This window comes from Neofelis nebulosa, chromosome 10, assembly GCF_028018385.1.
Source record: "Neofelis nebulosa isolate mNeoNeb1 chromosome 10, mNeoNeb1.pri, whole genome shotgun sequence".
NCBI classification, from domain to species: Eukaryota; Metazoa; Chordata; class Mammalia; order Carnivora; family Felidae; genus Neofelis; species Neofelis nebulosa.
Genome location: NC_080791.1, coordinates 102,974,718 through 102,997,617, shown reverse-complemented (window position 1 = coordinate 102,997,617; position 22,900 = coordinate 102,974,718). Strand labels below are relative to the sequence as shown.

Sequence of the window (22,900 nt, the reverse complement as noted above, 5' to 3'; positions counted from 1 at the left end):
GGCTTGTGTAAGCTTTTTTCTCTATTTTAGATATTAACCCTTTATCAGATGTATCATTTACAAACATTTTCTCTAATTGGATAGGTTGCCTTTTTGTTTTTTTGATGGCTTCCTGAGCAAAAGCATTTTATTTTGGTGTGGTTCCAATCCTTCATTTTTGCTTTTATTTCCTGTACCTGAGGAAAAATATCTAGGAAAACATTGCTTAGGCCAATGTTTACCAGATTACTCACTATTTTTTCCTTCAGTCTTATAGTTTCAAGTCTCTATCCTTTGCTGGGAGAATTTGGTGCATTTACATTTAAAGTAATTATTGATAGGTATGTAGTTATTGCTATTTTGTTAACTGATCCAGGCTGTACTTGTAGTTCATCTCTGTTCCTTTCTTCTTCTCTTCTAAGAGTTCATTGTTACCTATTATTTCCCTAATATCCTGCACAGTACCTGATACATGGAACACATTGGTAACTACCTGAGCAGGAAAGGGAGAGAAGGTGAAGAGGAAAGGAAAGGAGAAGGAGGTAAAGGAAAGAGAGGGAGGAGCAAAGAAGAGAGGAAGGGACCTAGTGAGGTAGAATGTTGCTGGTAATTCTTCCAAGACCTGAATTCACAGATGCTGCTCGGTCCCCCATGAAGTCTCCCCAGCACTGTCTCTCCTGTCGTGAATAGGTCCCTACCTCAATCTGCAATGAAAAATGTCCTGTGGGAACCAGGAAGTCAATCATATCTGAGAAGTCAAACTGCTGCTACAGTTGCATTGCCTGCCCCAAAGGAGAGATGACCATGACACCGGGTAAGAAAGAGGTTACCCTTATACAGAGGGTCCAGCCTGCAGCCAGGGTAGACTTCAGACAAGACCTGATAGTCACATGATGGGAAGACTCCTTTACTAGGAAAGAAAAACCCAGGCAAGAGGAAATCAAAAAGATTTTGTCAAGATGCCCTTCCCACTTGCTACATTAAAGGCATCTAAGGCTATTAGTTCTTCCAACAACGATGAGTTTGTCCAAATTCTGTGTCTAGTTTCACGTCTGACACATCGTAGCCATTCTGTAAATATTGGGGGAAAAAATCCCTCTATTGACCTAATCTGCATTTTGCTAAGATGCCGTTCATTCAGCAGATATTAACTGGCACCTACTGTATGCGGTCACTGTTCTGGGTGCAAGGGTGATAACAACAAATGAAGCACAGCCCCTAGACCCACAGAGCTTATGATCTCTTCAAGGAGGTGATCCTTGTGTCCCCAGACCTGACACGGTAAAGAAACTAGACTATAAAGTGAAATCCATTGCCTTAATAAAAGTTCAAACATCAAAACATGAGACTGCAGAGGAACAATTAATTCTAACAAAGGGTCTGTAGGAGGACTTTTCACTTGAGCAACAAGTGGGATTGCTGAGGCAACAAAACATGACAAGGATAGTCCAGGCCAAGGAACACATTAGCAAAGGTTCAAGACAGGAGAGCAATAAGGAGCAGAGAGTGACTTGAGCATAGTCCCTGATGAGAGACGCAGGATGCAGGGGGCTGGATAACAGAGGCCCTTCTCTGCCAGACTCAGGATTGTGGACCCTACTCTGCAAGAACTGGGAGACACAGAATTACTTAAGTGGAGAAGCAGTGCATTTCAGTGTGTTTGGGGAGATTGATAAGCAACCCACATACTGAGAGAGAATACAGGAGGAACAGGCTCAGAATCCAGGAAATCGTTGAAGCCACAGGACGGGGAAGGCCTTCTGTCACACCAGAAATTTTTAGCGTGGGAAAGGCAGGGACTTTGAGGATACTTTTTGCCCATTTAAAGAGAAAGGCACTGCTGAATGAAGCTGAGAAAGAGACACCAGATGCTAAAGAGAGGATGACAGAAATGGTAAATAAGAAGTCAGCCTTGAACTTGCAGATTAGAGCATAGAATCAAGCATCTGGAACATGAAGACGTTACCCAGTCAAAGAAAGGGGTGAAATGAGATCCTTTGACCGCTCCAGAGCTCCAGTCACAAAACCTATCCTTAAAATCACTATGGAAAGCAAAGTTCTGATCATCTCTATCAAAGGAGTGATTTAGACATAGGTGCCTCCATTAAAAAAGAGGAAGAGATAGAAAGAGTCTGTGTACATAGTAAGCAACCCATTGAAATTCCTTAAATTAAATGGGCTACTGAATGAATAAGTGCATGAATAAGTTTAGCCGTCACTAGTAATTATGACACGAGCACAACGGCGGTTCGATTCAAAGGGGTGAAGCCCAGATAGGAGTTAGAGCTTCCATAGGTTATTGTGTCAATGTTATTTCACTATAGTTTGATGCCTGATGAACAGCTGCTATCAGGATTTCTACCATCTGTGTCTTCGGCCTTCAATCTGAGGACATCAGCAGCCTGGAAGGTCCACCGTAACAAGACTGAAATACACAGGACCTACCGGAAAAGCCATCAGTAGCCATATAATTGTTTGACCACGGGAAAGTTTCCAGAAGCTTCCCCATTATGTTCTCTGACCCAGTTTCTCTTTCTCCCTTCAGATGATGCTGCATGTGAGAGGCGCCCTGAGGACGAGTGGCCTGATATGGAGAAGAGCTGGTGCATCCCCAAAATGCTTGACTTCGTCTCCTACCATGAGCCCCTCGGTGCAGTGTTGGCTGTCTGCACAGCCCTGCTCTTCCTCCTTGCCCTGGCCATCTTAGGCATCTTCATCCGGCACCACCACACCCCCATCATCCAAGCCAGTAACCACCAGCTCAGCTATCTTTTGTTGTCCTCCTTGGTCTGCTGTTTCCTCGGCCCCTTCCTGTTCATTGGGCACCGAAGGCCCTTCACGTGTGCTGTGCGCCAGGCAGCTTTTGGGGTCACCTTCGCAACCTGTGTGTCCACTGTCCTGGCCAAGCCCGTCGTGGTCCTGGCAGCCTTCCAACCACCTGGCCAGATACCCAGATTGGGAGGGTGGCGTGGCCACTTCTCCCTAGCACCATCCCCATTGTCTGTTCCCTGGTCCAGACAAACTTGTGTGCACTCTGGGTGATCTGATGGCCCCCACGGCCTGTGAGCTCTACGGAGCCTGGGACCACGATGATGGTAAAGTGTGATGAGGGCTCCTTGGAACTGTTCTATGCCATGCTGGGTTACTTGGGTTTGCTAGGATTGCTCAGCTTGCTGGTGACCTTCCGCACCTGCCGGCTACCTGACCCCTTCAACGAAGCAAAGCGTTTCACTCTCAGCATGTGCGTGTGCTCCTGTGTCTGGGCGTCCTTCATCCCTGCCCACATGAGCACCCAAGGCAAAGACACGGTGGCCGTGGAGGTCTTTGCCATCTTAGCATCAGCAGCAGGTCTCGTGTCATGCCTCTTCTTTCCCAAACGCTACATCATCCTTCTCCATCCTGAGAAGAACCCAAAAGAGAAAATGCTTGGCAGGTGTCATCTCAGATGGGAAGGTCAAAAGTGGACCATGGGGAGTGCTGTGTTCCCAGGGATGCCCTCTTTGGACTGGCCCCCAGGAAAACATTCCCTGTCACCCTGGTCCAGACCCCTCCTTGTCGCTTAGTGGCTTCTATATTGTATTTCATTCTGTCAGAGGAACATGAGACGTGTTTGCAGTAATGTTGTCCTGGATGGAAGCATCTAGTGTAATTCATCCTGTGGCCACTCAGCAACCAGCCGATGTGTGGTATGGAGAGGAGACATAGCTGTTTGGTGAATGAATAAGTCAATGCATGCAAAGCTAGCATTGGTAGAGATCTTGCAGAGGAGAGTGGCTCAATAGAGTCAAAGAACCCTGGCTCAAATCCTCCTAGCTTCTCCATGTTGTACCTGTGTGAACCTTGGGATGTGGCTTAACCTCTCCGAGACTCCGATTCCACTGATGTAAAATGAGACTAAGCCTCCCTCTCTGGGCTGATATGATGAAGTGAGAAAATGTATAGGAATGCCCAGCACATATTTAACACTCAAAGGTAGGTATTTAAAGTCATCCATCCACCCTGTCCTTTCACAAGAAGAGACCCAGGTACCCAGGGCATCGTTGTGCAGATGTTAGATGAGTAAGTTTAAAGTCCTGGTTCTCCATTTACTCAGCTGTGTGACTTTGGTCAAGTTACATTACTTCTCGGTACCTCAGTTTCCTCACGTGCAAAGGAAGATAACAGCACCAATTCTGTGGGGTTATCAGCGAGGAGTAAATGAATTACTATCTATAAAGCATTTAGAACAGTACCTGGCACATAGTAAGAACTAAACAAGTATCTGTTAGATAGCTCAATAAAATTATACGTAGTGGCACGCCTGGATGTCTTGACTCTTTGCTAAATAACTAAAGCTTTTATGAGACCCTTGCTCCAAGCTATGTCCTGAGGGGGGACCTCCAGGAAGGCTAAAATATAGCCCTTGCAAAGCTTATGGTGTAACATTTCCGACCTAACCTGATCAGAGTAAACTAAATATATCTATTGTGAAACTGTTCTACAAGAATTAAACAACTCGTGCCTCCTCTGGTCAGCTTGCTTATCTTTGGGTAGGTGGAGACAGGTGACTGTCACAGACCCAGCTGAGCAACCACCAGAGCAAAGTCTGCTCTAAATAAAGCTCTTCCACTTGCAAGAGAGTCTGAGGACGTTAACAAAGCTGACAAAGTATTGGGCATCAGTTAACTTTTAGTGCTCCTGGAATGCTCTATGGGAAGGGACAGAGCTGAATGGTGCTGCACACACTGTCTCAAGGTCTGGATGCATCCACGTTTTCTTGGCGATGAGATCCATTTTAAGTTCCTGCAAAAAGGGATTTTAAATGCTCCTGTCTTGGGGTGGCTGGCTGACTTAGTCGGTAAAGCATCTGACTCTTGATCCCAGGGTTGTGAGTTCAAGCCCCACTTTAGGTGTGGAGCCTACTCAAATATAATAATAATTTAAAAAATTAAAATAAATAAAATAAAATGCTTCTATCTTGCCATGGCTGGCCGAAAATAATATTTAGGCCAGTGACAGTGAAGCCACCAATGAAAACAAGGATATAGATAGAGAAGACTCAATTTAGAGAAACAGAAAGCCGTAGCATTCCACACTTTTGACAAACATAGCTTAGAAATCAATTGCTAAGGGGACACCTGGGTAGCTCAGTCCGTTAAGCGTCCAACTTTTGGCTTTGGCTTAGGTCATGATCACATGGTTCATGAGTATGAGCCCCATGATGGACTCTGTGGTGTCAGCCCAGAACTTGCTTGGGATTCACTCACTCTCTCTCTCTCTCTGCCCCTCCCCTGCTTTCTCTCTCTCTCAAAGTAAATAAACTTTAAGAAAAAAAAGAAATCAGTTGCTAAGGACTTCACATGTGAAAATTGAAAAGTGAGAGACCAACCAAAGACTAAGACCCCTGAAAAAGGTATTGGAATCCCAGCGTAGGTGCAAAGGATAAAAAGAATATGGAATCATAGAAGGGGCTCCAGAAGGGCCTTAGGTACATAGACCCACATCAAAGCCTACGACAATGGTTACATAATGGTACACAGCAAACTGTAGAGTTCTGACTTCAGTATGTAGATCCAGTCATTCACACCAAGTCCTAAGTCAAAGGACCTTCTCCTGGATGGCTCCCAAATAGTCCCTAACTAACAATTCAGTCAATATCCTGGTACCCAGAATGGACAAAACAAGAGGAGCAGTGCTCCTTACGGAATTCTGTGTTAGTAAGTCTTATTGCTAATTATTCATTGTGACATTCTCTGGATTCTGGTGAAGTAATGTCTATACACTGTTAGCACTTCACCTGCCTATGTTTCACTCAACGAACAAATATACCCCCAAAGAAGAAATTATATTCTCAGAAATTCCCCATTTACAAGGGTACGTATGTTTCCTGTCATGGTTTCATAATTTATCTTCACTGCGGAATTATCTACCATTGGTAGTGGCCTTAAAAACTTTACCTGTTGGAAGCCTGGATGGCTCAGTCAGCTAAGCAACCAACTGTTGATCTCAGTTCAAGTCATAAACTCACGGTTCATGAGAATGAGCCCCACATTGGGCTCTGCAAATGGAGTCCAGCTTCGGGCTCTACACTGGGCTTTCCATTGGGGTCCGTACTGACAGCAAGGAGGCTGCTTGGGATCCTCTCTCTCCCTCTCTTCTCTGCCCCTCCTCCACCCACATGCCCATGAACTCACTCTCTGTCTCTCTCAAAATAAATAAACATGAAAAAAAATAATAAATTAATCAAAAAATTAAAAAATAGAGGCACCTGGGTGACTCAGTTGCTTAAGCATCCAACTCTTGATTTCAACTCAGGTCATGATCTCACGGTTTCATGGGTTCCAGCCCCACCATCAGGCTCTGCACTGACAATTTGGAGCCTGCTTGGCATTCTCTGTCTCCCTCTCTGCCCCTCCCCCACTCGTGTTGTCTCTGTCTCTCTCAAAATAAATAAACAAAAATAAAAAATAAAAACTCTAGCTGTCACAAACTTCCAGTTTAAAATAAGTCAGTGAATGTAAAGTAGAAACAGCATAAGGAATATAGTTATTTCTTTTTCTGATCATAGTTACTTTATTGTGGGGGATTTTCTTTTTTTTTTTTTTTTTTTCATTTTTTCAAATTGACATCCAAATTAGTTAGCATGTAGTGCAACAATGATTTAAGGAGTAGATTCCTTAGTGCCCCTTACCCTTTTAGCCCATCCCCCCTCCCACAACCCCTCCAGCAACCCTCAGTTTGTTCTCCATATTTATGAGTCTCTTCTGTTTTGTCCCCCTCCCTGTTTTTACATTCTTTTTGTTTCCCTTCCCTTTTGTTCATCTGTTTTGTCTCTTAAAGTCCTCATATGAGTGAGGTCATATGATTTTTGTCTTTCTCTGACCGAGTAATTTCACTTAGCATAATACCCTCCAGTTCCATCCACGTAGTTGCAAATGGCAAGATTTCATTCTTTTTGATTGCTGAATAATACTCCATTTTATATACATATATACCACATCTTCTTTATCCATTCATCCATCGATGGACATTTGGGCTCTTTCCATACTTCGGCTATTGTGGATAGTGCTGCTATAAACATGGGGGTGCATGTGTCCCTTCAAAACAGCACACCTGTATCCCTTGGATAAATGCCTAGTAGTGCAATTGCTGGGTCATAGGGTAGTTCTATTTTTAGTTTTTTGAGGAACCTGCATACTGTTTTCCAGAGTGGCTGCACCAGCTTGCAAAGAATATAGTTATTAACATTGTACTAACTTTGTCTAGTGACTGATTGACTGATAGTAACCAGACTTATCAAGTTGGCCATTTCATAATGTACAAAAATACTGAATCACCATTTTGGACACCTAAAACTAATATAATATTGTGTCCATTATAATGTGAAAACAAAGTCAGAAGCCAATTAATTAATTAATTAATTAAGAATAAAAACTTCAGCTGTCAATACCTACACATATCATGTACTTCATGAGCACTCCAGATTCTGGCAGGTAGGTCTTTTTTTTAAGGGAGTGATTGCTTCACAATGTAAATAATCACACTCACAGAGGCCTTTTTTTCAGTTTTTCTTTTAGTGAAGTATAGTGAATGCATAATACCATATTATCAGTTTATTTTCTTGTATCAGGTTTTATTAAACCAGGATGCACTTTTACATATTTAGGATCCTTTCTAAAAGTATGCCTCTGAGTTCTTACCATTTTAAGTAATTTATCTCAAAAATATAGATTCTTTCTTCCACAAGCTCAGAATTGTAAGCCTTTACTGACACTTCCCATAGAGTTGTTCTTAGAGTCAAAATCCAGAAAGCATTCCCTGGGTTTGAATTTAAGTTCTTTCTGGAACCATAAATGAGAATGTCATGACCTGGTATGATGGTTAATTCTATGTGTCAACTTCACTGGGATAAGGGATGTTCAGTCTTTAAAATGTTATTTTGGGTGTGTCTGTGAGGGTTTTTTTTCTGAAGAGATTAGCATTTAAATAAACAGACTGAATAAAGAAGATTGCTCTCACTGGGTATCATACGTAAGTGATGAATCACTGGGTTCTACTCCAGAAACCAATACTACACTGTATGTTCACTAACTTGAATTTAAATAAATATTAAAAAAAGAAGAAGGAGAAGATTGCTCTCACCAATACAGGTGGGCATCATCCAGTCCATTCAGGGCCTGAATGAACAAAAAGGGGGAAGAAGGGAGAACTTGCTCTCTTGGCTTGCGCTGGGACATCAATCTTCTCCTGCCCTTGGACATTAGTGCCCCTGATTCTTGGACCTTTGGTGTCAGACCAGGACCTACACCATAGGCTCCTCCAGTTTTCAAACCTTCAGGCTCAGACTGAATTACACCACTGATTTTCTAGCTTCTCCCGCTATCAAATGACAGATCATGGGACCTCCCAGCCTCCATATTGTGTGAGCCAATACCTATAATAAATCTCTTCTTATATCCATCTCTCAATCAATCTAAATAGATGTATAGTTATATCGTTATAGTAGGTAGGTAGATGATAGATAGATAGATAGATAGATAGATAGATAGATAGATATAGATAGATGATAGATCTTATTGGTTGTTTCTCTGGAGAACTCTTATATACCCAGTATGCTTTGTTTGTTTCCATCAGCCAGAAACCTAAAAGTCAAATACATTTTGTGCTCAAATCTACTCAGGTCAGGTATCTGAAAGTTCTATCCTATTTCTTTCATATGAATTCTTATTTTTGATCGTGAAAGTTTCTCATCTTTGCACTGATTTTGCATGCTGCCATCATCCAAAAGAACATAAAGCTCATTACTGATATAACATTCATTAAATGAAATGTTTTTCAAAACTTATGATTTGTGCCCTTTCTGCCAACCATAAAAAGTGCAGCAGCTAAGATACTGGGTTGAGTGGGGGATGTAGAGACTGTGTTGCTACGGGCACCATCATGCAACCTGCTTGCTCTTGGCCAGTTGAGAAACACCATCACAAAAAAATCTGTCCTTCCCCCAATCCAGTCAAGCTCAGCATTTTCTCCTTCTATATACTATAGTTTCTGGAATCCACATTCAAATGATGATTATAAATGTCTTTAAGATACAACTATCTACATGTAGGGAACCACTTGAATTATAATGGTCTTTTAAGCCTCACTTCAAGCGAGCTGACATCTTATATTTCAAAGAAGCAGGTTGGTATAGAAGTCAGATGGGCCTATACTTCAAATAAGACAATGTAGCTACAAAGAAATTAAGTACATGGAGCACATGGAAAATCAGCTATGATTCTGGGGACTTTATGGGTGGAAACAGCTAGTCGTCTGCCAAAATTTGTTCTCCTTTTTCTCCACAATAATCAAATTGGGGCTGGGTACCTGGTTGCCTAGCTACAGACTCTTTTCAGTACCCTGGCAAAGAGCTGGGAGCTATGGCTAATTTCTCACCAACAGAGGTGAGTAGAAATGATGGTTTCTACATCTAGTGGAGAAACCTTAAGACATGAAGTTTGTTTCCTCCTTGATCTATCCTCACCCTTCTTGCTCCCTGGAACCTCATGCTGACCATGTAGATAACAAGAAGGCCCTAGACTGAGGGTTGGCATATGGTCACTATCTCAGCTACTCAACTCTGTCATTGTAGCACGAATGGAGCCATAGATAACACATATGGTGTGATCGTATCCTAGTAAAACTCGATTTATGGACACTGAACTTTTAATTTTATTAAGTGATTATGGATCGGGGCACCTGGGTAGCTGAGTCAGTTGAGAATCTGACTCTTGATGTCAGCTCGGGTCATCATCTCATGGCTGTAAGATGGAGCCATGCATCAGGCTCCGTGCTGAGCATGGGATTGTCTCTCTCTGTCTCTGTCTCTGTCTCTGTCTCTCCCTCTGCTTCTCCCTCACTCTCTCTCTCTCAAATTAAAAATTAAAATAAAAAATAAAATGACTATGTGTCATGAAATATTATTTTACTTTTGATTTGTTTACAACCATTTAAAAGTCTAAAAACCATTCTTAGCTTACAGCTCATTAAAAACAAGTGTCGAGTTGAATTTGGCCCACGGCACTTAGTTTGCCAAATCCTAAGGGATGTTGACACTATGGAATGAGGGAACTTCCATCGTTGCCTGTTGAGCAGAGCCAACCTGAAGCACTCACCTTGGACTCTTGCAGGAAAGAACAAATCTCTTTCCTTCTTTAAGCCCCTTTATAGCCAGGTGTCTCTCATTACACCAGATTAACAGTTTACTTTAACTAATACATAATCTATAACTCATGACCACCCAGGTCACTGCTCTGTCGCCTCGTCCTCACCACCCTCCTTCTGAAGAGCCAAGGCAAGAAAATTAGGTCTTCACCTTCCTCCTTGCTGACCTTTCCAAGACCTGAGGGACAAGGCTCGGCCCAGAGCTCCCTTCACCTCCCTGTTCCGAAGACTATAGATGAGGGGGTTGAGCATTGGCGTGACAATGGAGTAGAAGACAGACACCACCTTGTTGAAGTTGACGGAGGAGGCCACTTTGGTCCGGACATACATGAAAAAAAGAGTGCCATAGAAGAGGCTCACCACTGTCAGGTGAGCTGCACAAGTGGAGAAGGCCTTCCTGCGCTCAGCAGCTGAATGGATGTGCAGCAACGTCCAGACGATGTTGCCATAGGACACAGAAATAACCGTAGAGGAGGCCAGGAGCACCGCCAGAGAAACGAGGAAGTCTGTGGTCTCCTTCAGGGTGACATCTGAGCAGGACAAGGCTAGCAGCGGTGAGGCATCACAGAAGAAGTGGTCGATGACGTTGGGGCCACAAAACGTCAGCTGGGACATGAGGTAGATAGGCAAAACAGGTGTGAGGAGGCCTGCCAGCCAACAAGCAGCGGCCAGACGGACGCAGGCGCCCCACGACACCAAGGCCGCATATCGGAGAGGCATACAAATGGCCACATAGCGGTCATAGGCCATGGCAGCCAGTAGGAAACACTCCGTTGCCCCCAGGAAGGTAAAGATGAAGAGCTGGGACAGGCAGCCAGCATAGGAGATGTTCTTGCCCCCACCTACCCCAATAAAACCAGCCAGCATCTTGGGCACTGTCACCGAAGTGTACCAGATTTCAAGGCAGGACAAGTGCGTCAGGAAGAAATACATGGGTCTACGTAGCCGGTGGTCTAAAGCCACCACCACGATGATGGCCAAGTTCTCCACCAGGGTGAATAGGTACATGGTGAGGAAGAGTGTAAAGAAGAGGGGGCGTGCTTCATGCACCCCAGCAAAGCCCACTATGACAAACTCCGTTACGTGGGTCCAGTTTGGGGCATATGGCTGCATAGGTGGAAGTGAGAGTCAGGACGCTCATAACCTCACGGACAACGACAACTCAAGGAGAACCAGTGAGGATGGCACACTGAGACATCTTTCATTTCAGAAGAGGAAAGCAAAGTCAAGACACTGGCCCTGCCCCCGAAGAATGTATAGCCTGCGAGGAGCTCCAGAAAACAGACAATTTCAGTACAAAATTTAAAGTGCTGGATAAGGATGCAGACGTTATGGGAGGAAATAGCAGGGAAGCTCCCCCAAGTCTGGAGGAATCAGCAAATGCTTCCTAGAGGAAGTGTTGTCTCAACTGGAGCCTGGAAGAGAAGGATAAGTGAGTGAGAAAAAAGAGAAGTAAAGAGAGCACAGCAAGTATTAAACCCCGGATACCGGAGAGAAATCCGTGCATTTGGGAAACCTCAGTAGGTACAGGTTACCATAGAAGTTAAGAGCTTAGTTTTGGGGGCGCCTGGCTAGCTCAGTCGGTTACACATCTGACTTTGGCTCAGATCATGATCTCACAGTTCTTGAGTTCAAGCCCCACATCGGGCTTTCTGCTGTCAACACAGAGCCTGCTTCAGATCCTCTGTCTCCTTCTCTCTTTCTGCCCTTGACCCGCACTCGCTGTCTCTCTCTCAAAAATAAATAAACATTAAAAAGTGGGGGGAGGGGGGCATCTAGGTGGCTCAGTCGGTTAAGCATTCAACTTTGGCTCAGATCAGAATCTCACAGTTCATGGGTTCGAGCGCTGCATCAGGCTATGTGCAGAGCCTGGAGCCTGTTTCAGATTCTGTGGTTCCCTCTCTCTCTGCCCCTCCCCACCCCTCTCTCAAAAATAAACAAAACATTCAAAAAATTTTAATAAACATTGAAAAAAGAAAGAGCTTGACTTCCTGATCAAGCATACCTGGCTTTAAATACAAAAGAATTTAGGGAATCTTTTAAAAAAATAATCATAGAGGGGCCTGGGTGGCTCAGTCGGTTGAGTATCCAACTCTTGGTTTTGGCTCAGGCCATGATCTCATGATTCATGGGATTGAGCCCCACATCAGGCTCTGTGCTGGTATCCAGGAGCCTGCTTGGGATTTTCTCTCTCCCTCTCTCTCAATATAAATACATTTAAAATAATAATACTAATAATTACAAAATTTTTAAAGTTCAATACAAAAGAATTTAACAGACTAGTGGAATTTTAAAATAGATAGTCCTTCTAAAGCATTTTGCACCACGTTTGGGTCAATACATAACAGAGCAAAATTTAAATGTAGACTTCTGGAGTAGAGTATGGGAGGGAGACGGCACTCGTTGAGCCCGGGGAGCAGGCAAGGGCATCACGGAGAGTGAGAAGCCGAGTTAAGAGAAAAGACAGAGCTGAGGTTCAGTCTGGGGGCAACAGACAGTGTTGAGGAACTTAAGCAGAGGAGCAAGGTAAGCTTCCTGCCCTTCATAAGGACCAAGTGTGCTGTGCCGAGGCAGGTTTGGAGAGGAACATGGCAGAAAGGCCAGGCGGGGAGGTTTTGCAGGTGTAGCATGGGGTGATGATGGCCGCGGGCTCGAGGCATGGGGAGCGAACAGAGCTAGTAAGAGACAGAATCAATAGGACTGAGTTTGAATCCAAGTTCCACCATCAATGTGAGATATGTGAGCCTGGGAAAAATCACTCGAAATTCCCTTTTTAAAAGCCGATAGTAAAAAACACAGGTGTTGGGAATGCAAACTGGTGCAGTCACTCTGGAAAACAGTATGCAGATTCCTCAAAAAATTAAAACCAGGACTAGCCTATGATCCACTAATTCCACTACTGGGTATTCACCCAAAGAATATGAAAACACTACTTCGAAGGGATACACGCACCTCTGTGTTTACCGCGGCATCATCTACTCTAAAATCGCCGAACTATGGAAGCAGCTCAAGTGTCCATCGATAGACGAATGGTTAAAGAAGATGTGGTCTTGATATAGACAAGGGAATATTATTCAACCATAAAAAAAAGAATGAAATCTTGCCATGTGCAACAACATGGATGGATCTAGAGGGCATAATGCCGAGCGAAATAAGTCAGTCAGAGAGAGACAAATCCCATATGATCTCATACATATGTGGAATTTAAGAAACAAGACAGGGGCGCCTGGGTGGCGCAGTCGGTTAAGCGTCCGACTTCAGCCAGGTCACGATCTCGCGGTCCGTGAGTTCGAGCCCCGCGTCGGGCTCTGGGCTGATGGCTCGGAGCCTGGAGCCTGTTTCCGATTCTGTGCCTCCCTCTCTCTCTGCCCCTCCCCCGTTCATGCTCTGTCTCTCTCTGTCCCAAAAATAAATAAAAAACGTTGAAAAAAAATTAAAAAAAAAAAAAGAAACAAGACAAATGAGCAAAGGGGGGAAAGAGAGACAGACTCTTCACTATACAGAACAAACTGAGAGCTACAGGGGTGGGGAAGGGTAGGGGATGGGTTAAATAGGTGATGGGGATTCAGGAGTGCACTTGTTATGATGAGCACCGGGTGTTGTATGGAAGTGTTGAATCACTTGAAATCACCTGAAACGAATATAACACCGCATGCTAACTACACCAAAATTAAGATTTCTAAAATAATAATACTATTTTTAATAAAAAAGAAGTGAATAAGAATAAGACTACTAAGATGAATCCCTACCTTGTTTTAGATTCAGTGAAAGAATATAATGTCTCCATCATACGGCCCTTTTAAATCACGGCCCCAAATTCATTGACGCTCTTCTCATTAACAAGTGGGATCTATGGCCACTTCCCTTAAACCTGGTCTTGCTGATTGCTTGACGACAGAACAAGACAGAAGTGATGCTATGCCAATTTCCAGGCTCGGGTCTTAAGAAATCGATTCCTCTCCCTGCTTCTTGGAACCCGGTCACCACAGGGTGAGGAAGCCCAAGCGGCCTGCAGAAAGGCCCACGTTGGAAGGGACTAAGTTCTCCCTCCCTCAGCCAAACTCTCACTGCCCCAACGTGCCAGCCGGGTGACTGAGCCGTCTGGGAAATAGGTCTTCAACCCCCAGCTGAGCTGCCCCAGCAGACACCAGCCTTCCCTGCTGGGACCTCCCCACGTTGCAGATTTCTGAGCTAAATAGGAAATTATTTCTACTTTATGCCACTAAGTTTGGGAGTGGCTTGATGTGCAACACTATATAACTGAAATAGTGGTGCCTTGGTTCCAGAAGCTTGGGTGAATTATTCAATAACTTGGACCCTCTGTAGGAAAAGGTGTCATGTTTTGCCTACGCTCACAAATGCCTTGGGGCACCTGAGTGGCTCAGTTGGTTGAGCGTCCAACTCTTGATTTCAGCTCAGATGGTGATCCTGGGGTCGTGGGAAATAAAAAAAATAAATGTCTAAACTGGGATCTGAATTTAGGTTGACAAGGTCTAAAACCTTCCTTGTTCCTTCCCCTAAAAAAAGAATTAAGCAGGTTCCTTCTGGCTTCAACAACCCATGATTTCTTGGCAACAGAAGCACACAGAGATGGTCAGGAAAAGGTCAAAGTCTTCAGATTCCTGCATTCCTAAGTCCATTCTTTAACATCCCCACGGCGAGTGGTCTATAAACATGGGCTTCCTGGCCAAATATAACTGCATTGCAGCCCTAGAGACTTCATGCTTCTGCTGGCTCCAGGAAATTTCAGCACACAATCCCTCAATATTTCTCCCCTTTGCAATCTGGTTTATAATGTAACAGTTTGAGGGCAGTGCTTACCCTTCCTGGATGCCCTTCCTGGAAGATACTCACTACACATACGTGCTGTAGAGCCTGACTTGACTCGTTGTGTTATAAATAGGCTTCATTGCATCCCATATCCTAGCCTCTAATTAATAAAGTAAAATGGGGCAGAGGCGTCTGGGTGGCTCCATCGGTTAAGTGTCCAACTCTTGATTCGGCTCAGGTCATGATCTCATGGTTCGTGAGTTCAAGCCCTACATTAGGCTCTGCGCTGAGGGTGCAGAGCCTTCTTGGGATTCTCTCTCTCCCTCTCTCTCTCTCTACCCCTCCTTGCTTTTCTCTTTCTCTTTCAAAATACATAAATAAACTTAAAAAAATTGTTTTTTTTTACAGAGCCTCACCTTAGGCTCTGTGCTGGTGGTACAGAGCCTGCTTGGGATTCTCTCTCTCCCTCTCTCTCCCCCTCACCCACTCGTGCTGTCTATGTGTCTCTCAAAATAAATAAATCAACTTTAAATTAAAAATATCATCTGAGGGTTGTTGGGGGGGTGGGGTAGAGGGGAAAGTGGGTGATGGGCATTGAGGAGGGCACTTGCTGGGACGAGCACTGAGTGTTGTATGGAAGCTAATTTGACAATAAATTATATTTTAAAAAATAATAAATAAATAAAATCATTATAAAAAGGGCAAAAAAATTAAAAATAAAGTAAAACAGGGCCCAGTCTTCATTTCCAAGCCAAAGCCTAGTATCTAAACTACACAATCATTGGGATCAGCTCTTTCTCTACTGCCCAAGACCCAGTTGCATACTTTGAGGCCCAAGACACTAACTCAAGCTGTCAAATGGATCGAATCGTTATACTGAGAAAAACGTTCAAAAGGTTTAAATGAATAAAATACTTGAATGGATGACCCATTACTTCATTTATTAACTTATATTCATTCCCTTTCATTCATTAAAAAGGGAGAATCCCACCCAATTATCTAATCCTTGGCAATCCATTTGAAACTCGTTCATTTGTAATTTACTGATGTGATTTACCCAGACTTAGATTCTGGCCACTTCCCCAGTCGAGCCCTCCTCCAGGAGCCTGTTGCGTGTCAGGCATTGCACTTAGGCACCAAGCCTATAAAGGTTCAAGAGCCCTGCCATTGAAGAGCCCAGAGTCTTTCAGGAGAGTCTGAGAACTCTCCAAACGAAACAACCACCACAAGATGAGCCCCTTTCCATGCATCTGGGAGAACACAGCGGGGACAGTTCGTCTGGCCCAGAAGGAAGACGGGATAGGTGAGATCAAGAAAGAATTTCCCAACCAGATCACCGTGTGCAGGCTGAGAGACAAGATAATCCTTGACTGACAAAACCAGGTTCAGCAGAGGAGAGTCAGGTGGGCCAGGGAGGAGAAGTGTGAAAGATGAGTCCTTGGGAAGAGGCTGTGGGGCCCCCCGCAGAAGCAGGAGGGGGAGGAGTCAGACTACTTGGTGTCTTCATAGCCTAGGTCCACGACTCCTAACCGAAATGCCATGGAAAAACCTAGGTGGAGGGCAAGGTCCAACCCAGATGAATGGATTTCTCATGGAACCGTGTGAGTCCCCAGAGATGGGTTAAACAAGGCAAGCTTTCTGGGCAAGTTTGAGGAATTGCTGAGCCTCCTCAGAGCGTTCAGGTCCTGTGTGGGTAGGAGAGGACCCTCCCTCCAAGGAGGAGGAAGAGGATGTTTAGAAGTCCCTTCGGTGGGCCACATTCTGCTGGGCTTAGGTCATTATCTCCTTTCAAACCCACAACAAAGCTGCGATCCCATGACCCAGACTTCAGAGATGTATGACTGTCCTGGGTTTCACGCACTGGAAAAAAACAAGCTCAGAGACAGCAAGTAACTTGCATCGGATCGGAGAACCAGGAGGTGACAGAGCGCAAACACCCGCAGGCCTGGCATAAGAGCCAGTGTTCCCTGCTCAGGCCATGCTACCTCCCTCTGCCACTGCCTTTCACTGAAGGTCACCCCTGCACCCAGGCCCCCGCCCGCCTGTGAGGTCAACTTCTCTGTGCTCAGAGGCCCGCTGGAGAAACGCCCCGCAGGCTCTGGGACCTGCAGGGACCCAGTGAGTCTCCGCGGCCCTATTAACCCAGGGCGTCCTCCCCAGGTGGAAAGAACCAGCCAAGTACAACATCGGGAGCAAGCAGCCGACAGGGAAGGGGACACTCACGGGGGACGATCATGAAAGCGACTGAATGTGGAGAGAGGCCGCCCAGGCACTTGGCCCAATTTGATGTCTTCAAAAGAAGGTGCTTCCTTGGCTAAGATTTTCCCTGACGAATAGGGGACAACGGTGTGGGGCTCACGTGGGGAAACTGACACTTCACTCCTGCAGCTGTTTGCTTGTGCAGCTACGTGATGAGCCCGGTCAGAGAGACCGGATTTCTCCCTGTGTCCCTTCTGTCCACTTGACCTCTGGGACACTTGTCCCCTGCACTGAAGGAACTGCAAAAGGAACTCACTGGCACGCCAACAAAACTGTCAGGAACCAGCCACCACGCCTAGTTGAGCATGAGGCTGACGGGAAAGGCTAGATGCCCAGGGACACCCCCACCCCCTGGCCTCCCGGTCCTGGCTCTCCTGGCTCCCCTTCCCCCTCGCTCACCGCGTGCCCACTTCTCTGCTCCTCCGGCAACATCTCACACTGTCCATTGCACACGGCCCCGGTTCCCAGCACCGCCTCTGAGATCAGAGGATCGGAGTTTGACTCCGGTGCCAGCGAGGACCAGCTCTAGTTTGGGCAAGTTGCTTTTTCTTGCTGAGTCTCTCTTTTCACATCTTCGCCTGGGAGACGCGATACGCACGTTTGCAGGGCTGGTCTAAAGATGGAAGAAAACAGTGTGAAGTGACCGCGCAGGGCCTTTGTTCTTACTGCCTTTGTTTCCCTGCCTGTGCGGCTTCCTCCTGCACTTCCTTTAATTCTCTGCGTAAGGCCACTTTAGCCCCTTCTGAGCTCCTGTCTGAAAACGCAACCCCATCACTCTCCGACTCGCTTCTTGCCTTGACATTTTTGTCACAGCTTCGCTGTCACCCGTTAGACATTTATTTGTTTGTTTCTAACACCCCCCCACACACGCACAAGCACAGCCCATTGAAGACAGTGCCTTTGTTTGTCCGTGACTGTGTTGCCAAAAAGAGTCACCAGGATGCACGTACCTGCATGCAATAAATTGTGATGTCATAAAAGAGGGGACACGCTCCTAGCGTCATGCTGACCCAGAGTGCTGCTTCCTTTCCACCTTCAGCTACTGGTTTCAAGGCAACAGGAAGGCAAGGAAGCCCACCAGTACTTCCAGAAGGGAGCACCATCCAGTGTGGGCGACCTCCTGCCCATCAGCCCCACTCCTGGAGAGGCCTGCAAGCCTGAGGCCTGTGGATCTGGACTAACCCACTCGCACCTGCCTGTCGGGGAGGGGTGGGGAACAAGTGGAACTGATCTCATGTATAATTTCCTTCGCTTAGCTCCTGAACTTAATTTTAAACTTCCTGAAAACCTGTACTATATGATCTCTTTTCTTTTTTTTCTTTTTAATGTTTGTTTATTTTTGAGAGAGAGAGAGAAAGAGAAAGACAGAGGGTGAGCGGGGGAGGAGCAGAGAGAGAGGGAGACACAGAATCCGAAGCAGGCTCCAGGCTCCGAGCTGTCATCGCAGAGCCCAACACAGGACTCCATGAGATCATGACCTGAGCCGAAGTTGGACACTTCACCGACTGAGCCACCCAGCCGTCCCTATCATCTCTTTTCAAACTCTACTCCACTAAGCCCTAGATTTCCTCTGTCCCCAGGTAGCTGTGAAGGAAAAGAAAGGGATCTAACATGCGGGGCTCCCAGGAGCCTTGCTTCAACCAGCTAGTAAGTGGCAGAGTCTGGAGGAAAATACAGCCCAGTCTGACCCCACAGCCCACCCTCTTTCCACTATACCACCTCCCCCGGGGGTTAGCATTCCTAACACCAAATCTGATCAATTAACTGAGGGCTTCTCACATTATTCTGGTAGCTTCAGTACTGAGTAGGCATGACCTGTTCCTCAAAGCTACTCACATACAGTCTCCCCATAATGGGAGCAAACGGGAAATGGAGGCACGAGAAAATAAACTGGACGTCTCTGCAGTCAGACGTGCAACAGAGAGCACTGTGCTGGGGCGAGCTGGAGAGCCCAGTGCAGCAGAAAGAACCAAACTTTCTGAGCTTCTAGCTCCTAATCTTTAAATAGGAATAATACCTACACTTCCAGTCTCCTGGGATATTATGTATATCAGCGATATAATGGATGTGCAGGCTCTTTGAAAACTTTCACGGTGTGCTCTAGGAAGATCTTATTATCTTGCTTCCATCGCTCATGGACTATGATTACTGCAGAATTTCAATAACGGGAAAGCCTAGGGGATGGGAGTCTCAGCGGAGCCCAGAGATGGCCCTGAAGCTGCTTGAATAACAAGCAAGCCGATCTTGTTTAGATTGTAGGTTAATTTGAGGTGACTTGAAGGGACAGACAGAGATGAAGGGGACCCAAAGCACCCCAAAAGTCTCCTGCCCCCCCCCAATCTGTGTGAGCTGAAGCAAACCAGTGGAATTCTGTGTGTCCCTATTTCCTCACTTGAAAAATGGGTTGAGGGGCGCCTGGGTGGCTCAATCGGTTGAGCGTCCAGCTTCAGCTCAGGTCACGATCTCACGGTTTGTGAGTTCGAGCCCCGCGTCTGGCTCTGGGCTGATGGCTCAGAGCCTGGAGCCTGCTTCCGATTCTGTGTCTCCCTCTCTCTCTGCCCCTCCCCCATTCATGCTCTGTCTCTCTCTGTCCCAAAAATAAATAAACGTTAAAAAAAAAAATTAAAAAAAAAAAAGAAAAATGGGTTGATGTTTAAAAGCACAGTGACTCAGTAAAAGAACTTTCGAAAGCAGGAATGAGGTAACAAATTGGGACTACTCGGAAGAAAGGATTGGGTTATGTGAAGCCAAGAATCCTTACTCTAGACTGGGGGTCTCTTTGGGAGAGGATGTCCCTCCACTTGCCACCGTCTACATGCTTTCTGGGTATGAGCTTGTGGTTTCCAGCTTTCGTGTAAACCAGAAACTAAACAACTTCCCTCCAGGTACTCGGGGGTCTCCAAAGGGTCACTCACCTGCCCCTGGGTACTTCCCCATCTCTTCTCTGGGTGGATGGAAGGCAAAGGCCCAACATGCTCAGAACCTTGGGGCTGGTGGCCAGTGCAGGTTACTGGATCTCATTGTGGCACGGAGACCCCAAATTCAAGGATCACGGCTTCTCTGAACCTGCGGAGAAGGGCAGAGATCCACCATGAGCCAAACAAGAGAAGAAGGAAGCAAGGGTTGTCGCTGGCTATAAAATGACTCACATGCCACATATGTGGCTCTTACACCCAAGGGGTCTCCTGTGGGATCGAGTCTCCACGGAGATTTGAAGCGCTCAGACAACAAAGGAAAGGAGATAATAAATCATGGAAAACTCTGCCCCAGGGGATGTGCAGAAGCTCCGTGGGAGTCCCAAGTTTGTAGACAAGCTGGACAAACACGACTGGAGGGTGAGGGGCCAGCCAAGGAGGGCGCCATGCCAGCTAGACTCTTCGCCAAGGTCTCTGGATCTAAACTACTCAGGTTTAGGGTGAAATGAAATCTTGAGACTTCCACATTTATCAAGGATGCCATGAGGGCTTCCTTTACTAGAATGGACCACACATCCCCCACCTCCCCCACCTACCTGCCTGCCCTTTATCCCACCCTTAGCTACTTCATAACTACCCTGGGCCAGGCTGTGTGCCGTACCGATGTGAAATACCCAGCCTCAGTCCTTAAGGGGCCCACAGTCCAACAAGGCCTGTGACTAAGGCTCTCTTTCATCCAGAAAATAACTGTGCCAAATTGCCTTCCTTGCAAAGAACTTCCTCCAGAGCATTCTATGATTATCCGCAGGCTGCGTAATCTCTTTCTCCAAAGAGGAAATATGACATCATTTCACTATAAAGCAAAAGGAACATCAGGGGGGGTGTGATCCTGTTCCGATCACAGGAGGCAGCTGAGCCAAAGCAAACAGCACCCTGTGGAGGACAGGGTGACAGATCCTAAAACCCTAAACACATGAGATTCTTTCTCTTCGTGTCATACGACTGTGTCAGCCTAAATGCTTCAAGCGCAGGTATATGTGTCCCCAGATAAATGATAAAGCTCCCTGATGACAGGGCCATGTCTTACAGTTAACCACATTCCCCCAGCACCTAGGGCAGTGTGGCTCAGTATAAAATGTCACAGACATGGGGTACCTGGGTGCCTCAGTTGGTTAAGCATCCGACTTCGACCTAGGTCATGATCTCATCATTCCCAAGTCTGAGCCCCGTGTCATGACAGCTCAGAGCCTAGAGCCTGCTTTGGATTTTGTGTCTCCCTATCTCTCTGCCCCCCCCCCCACTCATTCTCTCTCTCTCTCTCTCTCTCTCTCTCTCAAAAATAAATAAACATTAAAAATTAAAAAAAAAAAACCCACATCATAGACACGGATCAGAATCCACATAAGCCTCTCGATGGACCTATTACCTGGAGCAGGTCGGCCCCTCTGAGCCCACTTTCTCATTGATAAAGGTGGGGAAATAATGCCGGCCAACGAGGATGTGGCTCGAGGTAAACGAGGCAACAAAAGCAGGGTTCCCTCACCTAACAGGGGACACAAGGTAGCTACACTCAAATTTGGGGCAGCTCTACGCTAGGAAGACATTGAACCAGTGTCATACCTACGTCCCTGCTCCATGGAAATTTTTCAGCCCTGACCCAGTTTGACCCAGTCTGACAGACACTCTCACTCCCTAAAAATGCAAAGCAAAAAGCCTCTTCGGCGCTGAACTATGAAGCTAGACAAAGCAGATAGGAAGACCACCGCGCCAGCAGGAGGGAAAGAACTAACTACTGGAGGGACAAGAAAACAGGCAAACACCAAACCTCTGCTGTCAGACCCCGGCCCCGCTGGCTCCTGTCTCCCTTCCCGCCCCCTCCCCCCTCGGGAACATTTTGTCTCCCGCTGGTAATACTTCGCAGTGTAAGCCAATCCAGCCTTGCAGGTTTCTTAAGTTTGTCACTGCGTTGTCCCAGCTTCGCCCCCGAGAAGTTCAAAACCGAGCAGTTAAAGGCAGAATTCTTCTTTGTGAGTGAGGGTAATACAAGAGGCTTTGGATGGGCAGATTCCTTTTCTGTGCCTCTTGCCCAAAGCATCAGATATCCCAGCCCAGAAACCAGGACATAGAGGGGGAGAAGCAGATCCAACACTCGGACAGAGGAAGAGGGACCCAGACCAGAGCGAAAAGCCGAGGGTCTTCACTGTTCCTCCCCGAAGGGATTCGAAATCATTCCTTGTACTTTTACGCATCATCGTGAGGAAGCAGACAAAGCTGTGTATGGCTATTGTTCCAGAAGAGGGGCTCAATCTTCTCTAAATGATCACGGTCAGCCTTAAAAACATCTGGAAACAGGGGCGCCTGGGTGGCTCAGCTGGTTAAGCGTCCGACTCTTGATTTCGTCTCAGGTCATGATCTCATGGGTGTGAGATCAAGCCCCACGTCAGGTTCTGTGCTGTCAGCATGGATCCTGCTTGGGATTCTCTCTCTCCCTCCCTCTCTGCCCCTCCCCCTCCCCCATCTCTCTCTCCTTCTCTCTCTCTCTCTCAAAATAAATAAATAAACATTTAAAAAACCCAGAAACAAAGTCTGGCCTGGTATTTTTTCAGGTATTCTTTTTAATGCATTTTTATCATGAAATGATTCCAATATAAACATAAGAAGGAACATAATAACTTTATACCCACTACCCAGCTTTGACAACTGTCATGGACTGAATGTGTCTCCCCAAATTCATAGGTTAAATCCTAATGCCCAGCGTAATGCCCAATGTGATGGTATTAAGAGAAGAGGCAGAC

At 46.0% G+C, this 22,900-nt stretch overlaps 2 protein-coding genes across 2 annotated transcripts; one reads left to right on the top strand and one right to left on the bottom strand.

Annotated features, from left to right (window-relative positions):
• The first annotated feature begins 696 nt into the window (after positions 1-696).
• LOC131486681 (vomeronasal type-2 receptor 116-like) lies at positions 697-3,085 on the top strand. The gene is made up of 3 exons (XM_058686571.1): positions 697-793; positions 2,525-2,920; positions 2,997-3,085. Exons 1-3 carry the CDS (start codon positions 778-780, stop codon positions 3,083-3,085), a joined length of 501 nt encoding a protein of 166 aa, XP_058542554.1. The 5' UTR covers positions 697-777.
• A 6,820-nt stretch (positions 3,086-9,905) lies between these two features.
• On the bottom strand, positions 9,906-18,116 carry LOC131487885 (olfactory receptor 6Q1). The gene is made up of 2 exons (XM_058689070.1): positions 17,590-18,116; positions 9,906-11,576 (listed from the first exon to the last, which is right to left on the bottom strand). Exon 2 carries the CDS (start codon positions 11,272-11,274, stop codon positions 10,309-10,311), a length of 966 nt encoding a protein of 321 aa, XP_058545053.1. The 5' UTR covers positions 11,275-11,576; positions 17,590-18,116; the 3' UTR covers positions 9,906-10,308.
• Positions 18,117-22,900: the final 4,784 nt, after the last annotated feature.